At 37.5% G+C, this 11,775-nt stretch overlaps 1 protein-coding gene and 1 non-coding gene across 2 annotated transcripts; one reads left to right on the plus strand and one right to left on the minus strand.

The window, feature by feature from the left end:
• Positions 1-482: 482 nt before the first annotated feature.
• LOC133800271 (uncharacterized) lies at positions 483-2,705 on the minus strand. Its single transcript, XM_062238227.1, has one exon. The coding sequence runs from the start codon at positions 2,703-2,705 to the stop codon at positions 483-485; it is 2,223 nt and encodes a 740-aa protein (XP_062094211.1).
• LOC133802863 (small nucleolar RNA R71) lies at positions 2,332-2,438 on the plus strand. Its single transcript, XR_009877611.1, has one exon. It is a non-coding gene; the product is annotated as a small nucleolar RNA R71 (small nucleolar RNA).
• Positions 2,706-11,775: the final 9,070 nt, after the last annotated feature.

An 11,775-nucleotide genomic window follows, 5' to 3' on the forward strand; every position in this document is an offset into this window, starting at 1 on the left:
CACCCAACGTCAAGTTTATAGTCTACTGTCATGTGTCAAAGCAAGGTTTGGGTTGTGTGCTGATGCAGAATGACAAAGTAATAGCCTATGCATCAAGGTAGCTGAAGGAATACGAGCAACACTATCCAACACATGATATGGAGTTGGCAGCGGTGGTCTTTGCATTGAAAATCTGCCGCCATTATCTTTACGGAGAATTGTGTGAGATTTATACAGACCACAAGAGCTTAAAGTATTTCTTCACATAGAAGGAGCTCAACATGAGGCAGCGCAAGTGGTTATAATTAGTAAAGGATTATGACTGCGAAATCCTGTACCCCCCGGGAAAGGCAAACATAGTTGTTGATGCGCTAAGCAGGAAGAGTTATGGAAATCTAGCAGCGTTAGTCGGAATAAAAAATTCGATTCAGCAAGAGCTGATCAATGCCGGAATAGAAGTAGTCATTGGTAAACTGGCTAACTTGTCCATCCAGTCAAGTCTGTTAGAAGATATACGGATTTAAAGACTCAAAATGCTTGCTGAATTTCAAGGCTGGTTTGCTGGACTCTACCCAAGTGACTTTGGACTCCTCTTCATTGCTAGATTCTTCATCATCCTCAAAGATATTCAGCCCCAAATCAGCCTTGCAAATATCTCTATTAAAGGTTTCAGCCACAAGTGTCTCAAGTACACTCAAACTAGAACATTCTTCTATGTCATCCGGAAACTTCATGGCTTGGAAAACACTAAAGGTCACTTGTTGATCGTTCACCCTCATGTTAAGTTCTCCATTTTGCACATTAATCAAAGTCCTCCCTGTGGCAAGAAATGGCCTCCCCAATATTATGGGTACTTCTCGATCCGCTTCATAGTCAAGAATGATGAAATCGGCCGGGAACATGAACTTGTCAACCTGCACTAGTACATCCTCAATCTTCCCTTCCGGATGAGCCATTGATCTGTTTGCTAACTGCAATGTAACTGTGGTTGGCCGAGCTTCACCAATGCCCAACTTCTTGAAAATAGACATAGGCATTAGATTAATACTAGCACCCAAATCGCATAAAGCTCTTCCCACGTCTCTCCCACCAATGGAACATGGAATTGTAAAACTGCCTGGATCTTTTAATTTAGGAGGAATTTTTCTTTTCAACATAGCACTGCAACCTTTTGTTAGAGCAACTGTTTCGAACTCACCCAGCCTCCTTTTCTTTGTCAAAATATCTTTCAAGAACTTCATGTAGTTGGGCATTTGCTCCAAGGCTTCCACTAAGGGAATATTGATATGGAGCTGCTTCAAAACATCCAGAAACCTCCTGAATTGCCCATCTTGCTGCTGTTTTTTAAAACGTTGAGGAAATGGTGGAGGTGGCTTGTGTAAAGTCTTTTCTGCAGCAGAATGTTGACCCGATGCTGTATCAACTGGGTTGAATTCAGCAGCTGAACTTGCTGGTTTTTTACTCGTTTCCCCTTCGGTTTGGATTGAAGTGGGCTCCTTGCTGCCCTTTGTTTTCTCATCATTAATTTCCAGAATTTTCCCACTCCGTAGATTAATTGCTTTGCAGTGTTCTTTACCATCCCTCCTTGGATTCTCGGTATCACTAGGCAAAGAACCTTGGGGCCTATTTTTCAGATCATTGGCCAGTTGCCCCAACTGAATTTCCAGATTGCGAAGAGAAGCTGCTTGGCTTTGAATCACAGCATCATTCTTTGCCATATAATCTCTCATTAAACTCTCCAAGGAACTAGATTGAGAGCCTTGAGATTGGTGAGGTTGTTGAGCCCTTGGTTGTTGAGAAAAACCTGGTGGACATGACTGTTTCCCTTGTGCTGGCGCTCCACTTGAACTTGCTCCTTGACCCTCCCCCCCCCCCCCCCCCCATGACAGATTTGGATGTTGCCTCCACGCTGGATTATAAGAATTTGAATATGGGTTGTTGTTGCAGTTGAAGTTCTGATTACCCACATAGCAAACCGAGGCTGGATTTGAAGGGCAATTCTCAAAAGTATGCCCGTCTCCACAATAAACACATGAAATTTCTGCACTTTGAATGGCAGCGGCTGGCTGAATATTTCCTCCCAAACTCATATTCTTCAAGATGTTGGTCATTGAGGCCATTTGAGCTGTTAGAGCCGTTAATGCATCTACTTCAAGAACTCCCGCCACCTTTCTACTTGTAGGAGCTCTAGTGTTTGACCATTGATAGTTATTACTTGCAATCCTTTCCAAAATCTCAAATGCTTCGTTGTAAGACTTGGAAAGAATGGCTCCATTGGCTGAAGCGTCCAAGACCATTCGAGAGACTGCATTGAGACCATTGTAGAATGTCTCCATTTGTATACAATGTGGGATACCATGGTGTGGACATTTTCTTAAAAGCTCTTTGAATCTTTCCCACGCGTCACTAGTGGACTCATCTTCCAGCTGCTGAAACGACATAATCTCACTTCTAAACTTTGCATTTCTCGTGGGAGGGAAGTACTTTCTTAAAAAAAATTCAGCCAAGTCATTCCAATTTGTCACCGAATCGGGAGGAAGGGTGTTGAGCCATGATCTAGCTCGGTCCCTTAAAGAGAACGGGAATAACTTCAGTCTTAGCGCCTCTTCACTTACTCCTTGTAACATGAAAGAATCGCTCACCTCCAAAAATGAGCGAAGATGGAGATGAGGGTCTTCCGTGGGCATCCCACTAAACTGCCCAACTGTTTGGAGCATTTGAAACATGACAGGTTTGAGCTCAAACTAGGGTGCTTGTATTTCAGGCCTCACAATGCCCAGATTGAGCTCGTTCAACATAGGGGCAGCGTATTCCCTTATTTCTCTGGCTCTATCATCCGCCAAAACAATAGGATTAGCTATGTTCTGGGAACTCCCTTCGTCTCCAACATTTTCAGCCATATTGCAGTGGCTGTTAGCCTTTTGTGCCTTTCTCCTTTTTCTGAAAGTACGTTCAATTTCGGGGTCAATAGGAGCAAGCTCAGATTCGTCGTATTCGTTCATGCACTATATTAAACCTGAGAAACGCACAACCCAAACAAGAAGAATTAGAAACAAACATAAATAAATTGCTAAATAGTTGATAATACAGAATTTTAATTTTCAATCCCCGGCAACGGCGCCAAAAACTTGTTGCGTAATTTTAAGCAAATAAAATGTGCAAGTGTACACAGTCGGCAACAAGTAATATAGTAGTAAGTTGAGTATCGTCTCCACAGGGATTGCAAAATCAAGCAAATGTAAAACCAACTAATAAAAAATCTAAAATTAAAGGAAGAAATTATGAGAATGATTGTACTATCAATCTGAAATTAAATGACTGCAATTAAATCTATTTAAAAATATAACTAAAATGATAGCAAAATTGAATTCAAGAAAAAGTGCTTATGGATTAATAGATCTGAATAGCTATTTCCCCCTATGTTAATCTGCCCAGTTGTTACAGCATTCGTTCAGCAAAGTTGCCTAGAGTTAACAGAATTCTAAGATAAGCACGTGAGATTTTCCCAAAACTCAGTGAATTAATTCTACAACTTGATTTAATACATTCCTATATTTAATCAGGTTGCAAAACAGCAATTACACACCAATTCTCAAGTTATACAAGGTAGCAAAATATTCCTATTTTACTCACTAAGAACAACCTAAACATGGTAATTCTCTTGCATCATCCAAGTTATTTCCACTAGATATAATCTTTCCAGAATCAGATCTAGCTAAGCAAATTGTTAGTCATGGCCAGTAATTAACAATCATTTAACATTCATCTCACTTGAATGAACAAAGGCAAGTTGCTAAACTCATGCAATTTTCATCATTAATTCATAACATCGGGTTCCATTGCTATTCAATTCTCAAAAGGATTAGTTCATGTTCAAACTGATAATTACAACCCAAAACAGAAATTGTTCATCCATAGCAAATATTCAGTTCACAAATTATAGAATCAAGAGTATACACTACAGAAAAGGAAATATAGAAGAAATAGAAGAAGTAGAATCGGGTTCTAGAGTCCTCCTCCTTCATTGGCTGTGGGTCTCCTCTTATGGGTACTGCCTTTTTCTGTGTATATCTCTCTGCATCAACTTTTCTCTCTCTGTTTCTTGCTGAGTAAAAAACTGTACTGTGTTCTCTATTCCTCTCTTTGATGATTTCGGCTGTCCTCCCTCTAGTGTACTTTTCTCTTCTCCTTACCCTAATTAGAAAGTCCATTAGTCCACGCCACCTCAGCCAGCTGACCTAATTTTTAAGTGGGTGCCACATAGGCACTGAGATAAGTGAAGAAAGATCAGCTGGCTCTTGTCCACGTCAGTCCCCAATTTCCAGATTTGCTAACACTTCGGCCTCCAGCATTTGAGCAGCATTTCCAGCTTTTTGTCCCCTTTTTCCTTGGATTCCTTAGTTTCCCTTGGCGAGTCAAAAGTTCCTTTCCTAAACAACAAAACACACACAATTACTTAATTAATTACAATTGCTACCAACAATTTACAAGACTCTTGAATTAACACACTAACTAGAAAAGAAAGGTAAAAACTAAACAAACTTACAAATAACATCACACTCATTACTCTTTTCACCCAAAATTCAAGTTCAAAGTTAATAAAAATAACTCTAAATCATAGAGTTATCACCCGTCATCAAATTAATTACCATTTATTTTCCCAATGTCTAACAATCCCCAATATTTTTTCTAAATACCCGAAAATACCCCCAAGCTCCCCCAAGCCGGGTATTATCCCCATCGTGACTATTTCGCCAATCTGCTCACTAGGACCGTCTCGAGCCATATGCTGCAAATATATCCACATAATAATTTGCTCTCAACAATTTATCACCTATTATTACATTTATGCCCTCAACTGCCCAAAATTACAAATATGCCCTTACATGCTAAACATGGCCCACATGCATATTTAACACTCCTAAACATGCATTTAATCACATCCATGTAATCATATAATCATGCATGCCACATAATCATGCCTTAAATCATTTAAATCATAGATAAACCAATTATCCCCTCCTAACACGCTAATCAAGGCCCTTAAACCTTATTAGTGATTTTGGGTCGCTACAATTTATGTTTATGATTCAATGCTGTGTTCTTGGTAAAATTATGAGAAATTAGGTCATTACAAGTGGTATCAGAGCAACTACAATATTGGTCCTAAACGTTCTCTTGAAATACACACGACAATTACAAATGTCCAACTTACTACCAAGTAAGTATATTTTTTTAGATATGTTTTGAATATGTGAAATGATGTTTTTCCTTTTATGATTTATTTTCAAAATTTAGACAATGGACCTAATTGTTGTTAGAAATTTTAAGGCAATAAGGAGAATAACCGACCTTGATGGGGAGACTGAATTCAAGTGGGTGTTTCTTAGAATTGATCGAATCCACAATGAAATAGAAAAGATTATTGCCAGTCACACAGTCTTACTGAAAGTACATGAGAATTCTATAGTTATCATGCACTCAACCAAATTACCTCTAGCAGAACAGAGTTTAAAGATTGTATGGAACGAGGTTTTATTTGATGAAAGTGTATCTATTGAGGATAAATATGACATATTTATGGATAGGTTCTCTTGAAATTTTAGAATAATTGAAGATGTCGGACTACCGAACAGGGAGATAGGTAAAAGAGTACACCAATTAGCAATGATCTTAGGGAAGGATTTCTTAGTAATGTTCCTTTAACTTGAATATTTATCTACACCCAAGATGATTATGAGGACTTCAGGGGTCCAATGTGGAAGATTAGAATAAAAAAATAACTGCATGATCATTAGTTTATTTTAGAATTATACTAGTTTGTAAATTTTTTTTTTATTTCAATAAAGTTGATTATTTCTTTTATTATTTGAATGATATTGTTTAGTAAATATTAAGAAATTTTTGGGCTCAATTGAAAGTGGAAAGCTTAAATTCCTCTCTTATGGGTTAGCCCATTTATGAATACCCATTTGCTTTGCATTATTAAATTGGACCTAATTCAAATGAATAACAGTTAATAAAGCAAGGGTTTAAATTCGTGTCTTTTGGGTTCAAGTAAAAGTTAGGGGACCTGAGTAGTTGGTATGACATATTGAACCTAGCCCTCCTCCGTGGAAAATTCAATTGTTAATACCCATTTACCCAAGTTGGATTGAATTGTATCAAGGTAGTTTTTAGTTTATAGATCAAACCAATAGATAGTAGTATTATAGGCTAAGTTAAAATTTCTGCTTGTTTGTGTCTGTTTTTTCTTTTACAATTTTTTTTTTTGGGGGAAATAGAAAGAACTATGGACCAGGAACCTAGAAGATCAGTGAGACTTAATGGTCGAGGTAGAGGCCGAGGAAGAGGATGAGGGCGAGGAAGAGGAGAAGCCTCCGCTCCCCTACATGAAGAGTTTCTAGATATACCACCAACCCTAGAAGCACCAATAATCCTGAATGTAACGGAAGAACCAGCAGCTGCTGCCGCCCAAATAAACTTAGAAAGGGAGAATGCCCGTCTTATGGCAGAATTAAGAAGAAGGGAGGAGGAATTCCAATAAATGAACCAAGGATAGCAACAACAAGTGGCGCAACCCTTCATTCCCTTAGCATAATTGATGCAATTGGCAAAGGGGGTTATATGAACGTTTCAAAAAAAATAACCGCCAAACTTTGACGATGGATCCGATCCAATAGAAGCGGAAGAATGGCTCTAATTGGTGGAGTCCACTTTGGAACACAGGCGATTGGGGAATGAGGACCAAGTCTCATGCACCTCAACTCTACTCAAGAAAGATGCTTGAATCTGGTGGGACATAGACAAAGAAACTTGGGATGTAAACACCATGACTTGGGACGAGTTTTTCCAAGTGTTCGATAATAAGTATTATAGTCATGAGATTCTAGCCACAATGATGGATGAATTCATCGCGCTTACTCAAGGGAATTCGACTGTGACAGAGTACGCTGTGAAATTTGATTGATTGGCTAATTTTGCAGCGAACATGGTACCCACTGAGTCGCTAAGAATTGAGAGATTTGATAAGGGACAAAAACTTATTATAGCCTGCGACGTGAAGCTAATTTGGGGAATAACCACTTATGCAGAATTATGATGTAAAATCAAAGGAGGAGAGTTACCAGTAGATTTGATCGAGTTAGACCTTAAGGATTATTATGTAATATTAGGCATGGACTGTTTAGAAAAGTATGGAGCAACGATAGACTGTAAGGGTAAGATAGTCAACTTTCAAACAGAAGGTGGAGAACAGTTCACCTACAGAGGAGAAGTTTCTCGAACTTGCATACCGATAGTTTGAGCTCTCAAAGCTCAACGGTTAATTAGTATCAGTTGCTAGGCATTTCTAGAAAACGTAGTGGACAAGTCACGAGAGACACAACTCAAACCAAAGGGTGTACATATTGTGCGTGAATTTCCTGAGGTGTTTCCAGAAGATATATCGGGATTACCTCTGAATAGGGAAATCAAGTTTGAGATAGAGTTGGCACCGGAGACGGCACCAATCTCGAAAGCTCCCTATAGAACGGCGCCTACCGAGCTAAAGCAGTTAAAGATGTAATTGCAGTAGCTATTGGACAAGGGTTTATCTGACATAGCTATTCGCCTTGGGGTGCAGCAGTGGTTTTTGTCAAGAAGAAAGGCGGGAGCATGAGGATGTGAATTGACTATAGAAAGCTAAACAAAGTGACGATCAAGAATAAATACCCATTGCCACACATAGACGATCTTTTTTATCAACTACAAGGATCTATAGTGTTCTCAAAGATAGATTTACGATCAGGGTATCACCAGCTAAGGGTACAAGAAGAAGATATCCCAAAGACGACTTTCTGGACTAAATATGGACACTACGAGTTTTTGGTAGTGTCTTTTGGCTTAACGAACGCACCAGACGCATTCATGGATCTTATGAGCCGAGTATTTAAGGAATACTTGGATAAGTTCCTAGTGGTGTTTATAGAAGATATATTAATCTACTCAAATACAAAATTCGAGCATGAAAAACACCTATGACTGACGTTAGAACGACTCAAGAATCACCAATTATATGCCAAGTTTAAGAAATGAAAATTATGGCTAGAGAATGTGGCATTTCTAAAGATCGAGTAGAAGTAGACTTAGGAAAGATAGAAGCAGTGAAAGACTGACCCAAGCCCAAGAGTGCATTTAAGGTGAGGAGTTTTCTGGGCTTAGCGAGATATTATAGACGATTTGTTGAAGGGTTCTCCAAAATAGCTACAACCTTAAAAAACTTGACAAGGAAGCAACAAAAGTTCACATGGAAGGAGAAGTGTGAAGAAAGCTTTCAAATATTAAAGGAAAAGCTCACATCAACCTTAGTTATATGCATCTCTAATGATAAAGGCAAGTTTGTAGAATACTGCGACGCGCCGAAGTAAGGTCTTGGATGCGTTTTGATGCAAGAAGAGAAAATGGTTGCATATGCCTTGAGACAACTAAGGAAGTACGAGCAGCAATACCCGACCCATTGTTGGGTTATATGCCCTTATAAAACCATGTCAAACATGTAACGCGACTTTACATTGTCAACAAAAGAAGTAGAAATCAATTAGTTTGACAACCGTGTTGCTTGCTTGGAATAATAAAAACATTTATAAAATCCCAAACATATAAATAGTTCCAATTATAGTGACTTGGTCACAGTGGATTATAATTGTAATTATATGTTCAAAAGAACAAGTCCTAAGATTAAGTCAGTGCATTGGATTTTCACTGATCTGGGACTAGGACTGATACTGATTATTGATAGATAAATAAGTATCGTTGTTATCGAATCTAATCAATATCACAACATTGACCATAGGTCAAGTTGATCTTACTTCTGAGTGATAATATTCTACTAATTATATTATTTAAATCTTTTGACTTGTTCGTTACTAGCTTTTTCTAAGGTCTAACCCATACTTACTTCTTGGAGAATTAGTAGTGTAATTGAGTGGGAGTATTAATCATAGATATGAAATCTATAGCTTCTGTATGAGATGAGAAAAGATGACTTCCTTAATCTTTTAGTCTAAAAGGGTAAATGATTGAGCTCTCATATCTGTGATTAAGTTCACATATGTATCATTTACAAGGGACTTAGTGGGAATTAAGGATGAAATACAAATGATGGGTAAAAGGTAATTTGCACCTAGCTCATTAGTAAGTCGTCGATAGAGGATTGATTGACTGTAACAGTTATAACAATGGATAACGTATGTGTGGTTTGGAATATACGTTCTATCAATTCAATAGTTCAATACCGAATCTATAGTGGAGTCATGAGGAATTTATAAATTGTGAGATAATTTATTTAATAAATATACTCACGTGAATTTATTGTAGTTTGTGTTCATGGATCCACGGTCCCCATGTCATCTCTTATCAAATCAAGTTTAATAGTCTCAAACAATTGATTTAATTATGAATTAGAAATATCAAATTGAATAGGTCAATTTAGTGATATTTACATGCAATAGGAATTCGGGAATAAAAGAGAATTTTTGGGCAAATTTATTAATATTGATAAATTGGAGTCAATATAAATAAATAATATTAAATCAAGTTTCAAATTATAATTAGTTAATTTGAATAATGATTTGTTTATTTATTTATTTATTTAATTAATTAAAAGATAAATAAATAAAAAGATTTTGAATTTATGCCAAATTGAGATTTGAATTAAAAAAAAATGATTGAGCCCAAGTGCATTTGTAGGCTTTGATTTTGTATTTATTATTGAAATTAATTTAAATTTAAATAAAGCCCATTAAGTTGCTTATATAAGGAATGTGATGTCTAAGGTTTTCATAAGTAAGTGAATCTTAGTTGATTTATTGTGTAACGTCTCAAATTTGCTAATAAGACTTAGTGCCTTGATTAGCGTGTCGGGAGGACATAAATGGATTAATATGTAAATTTATTTGAATATATGTGTGATTATGTGAATCATGTGAGTTATATTATAATATGACTGAATGTTCATATTTAAGTGTATTAAGCATGCATGTGGGTCCATTTCTTTTTAGAAGGGCATTTACGTAATTGTGGCCCGTTGAGGGCGTATTTGAATATTTATGTGCATATTGACTGAGAACACATTATTATATGGATATATTTGAGTTATTCGACATGAGGCGATCCTAGGGAGTAAGTTAGCGGTTTAGTCATAACGGGGTCGAAATACCTAGTTCGAGGTGAGCCCAGGGGTATTTAGTAATTTGGTACATTACCTAGATTTATTGGGTAATGGGAAAGTATTTGGTGATTATTTGAGGATATTGGAAATTAACGGGAAATTATGAGGTGTTAATTGAGAGTAACAGGAAAGGTGGCAAGAGACGTTATTAGCCTTGAGGGCGTTAGAGAGAAATACATAAGCAATGGGCATTTTACTCTTTGTGCCGAGATAGTGACTTAAGCACTAAGTTCCTTCAGAGGTGGGAAACAAAGGGTAAACAACAACTCAACTCATTTTTCCCTCTCCTCTTGTTTTTCTCTGCCTCCCTTGAAGTGCTTGGACTTCCTTGAATTGTTTTAAAGTAAAGCTTGGGAAATTGAAGGGACTTGGAGCTAGAGTTGGACTAAGGCAGCTTAGGTCATGATCATGCAGCTGAGAAGCTTGGAAATTCAGATGTAACTTAAGTTCTTTAGAGGTTATTTTGGAGTTTTGATGAGAGTTTGAATTATTGGTTTATGATTAAGTTTTGATGTGTTTTTAAGGTTGTTTACGGTTTGTCTGAATTTCTGAGTTCATTTTTGGGGTTGGTTTGGGTTAAATCTGTGTTTTGGGATGGATTTGGGAGACTTGCGATTTGTAAAAATCACTGTTTTTCTGAGTTCGCAGGGTTGCCCTGTGGCCCTCACAAACTCAGAGGATAGGGTAGTTCCCGGAACTGCCATGGCGCCGCGGTGCTTGATGGGCTGTGCCGCAGCCCGTGTCCAGGAAGAATGAGAGCTGGGCTCTCTGACTTGAGGAGGGTCACGACGCTCGTGAGGGGCGTTGCGACACAAATTGGAGACATTAGCCAAATAGGGTTTTTGAGTATGGGAACTCAAACCTAAAGGCTCGGGAAGGATTCTACTACCCAGTTTAGTAGAATTCGAGGACCCAGAGGCTAGGAATCAATCTTGAAGCTTTTAATTGGTTTAGTTCTAGATCGTTATCCGTTGTTGTATCGTGACTAAGGTTACCACAAGGCTTGGGAAGGAAATGATCATGTTCGTTGTCGATTTATCCTATCGTAGAGGACTCGAGGTAAGAAAACCGTCTCTTGCACCAAGTGTAGGGCGTGCGCCTTATTATAGGGCACATGAATGACCATTTCCTGAAAGTATTTGTAGTTGAATGTCTATTGTGTTTGAATTTATGCTATTATATTTGTTGGTACTGATTTCTTGGTCGGAAAACCGTTAACAACATTACATGTGTAATGTATGCCGTAGTGGTGAGGCCATAACGCGAATACGGTATCCGCCACAATGGCGAGGCCATTATGAAGATGGAATTTCCATCTACTCGACATGAGTCGTATGTTTTTTGGAAAGTCTATGTGAACCAATTGTGATTATAGTTTCCTTATTTTGTGGGATGTTTTGTAAATTTAACAATTATGTTTAAATTTAATTAATTAATTGAATTTTTTATGATAAATTCTTGTATTCAATTAAATATTTTTAAATAGATAAATGCCTGATTATTGTTGGTTAGTTAGGATTTTTTTTTTTTTGCAAAATTGTTTATTTTGGAAATAAATGTCATAAATAAGTAAAATGTCATATAGA

Source organism: Humulus lupulus, chromosome 9 (genome assembly GCF_963169125.1).
Source record: "Humulus lupulus chromosome 9, drHumLupu1.1, whole genome shotgun sequence".
NCBI lineage: Eukaryota > Viridiplantae > Streptophyta > Magnoliopsida > Rosales > Cannabaceae > Humulus > Humulus lupulus.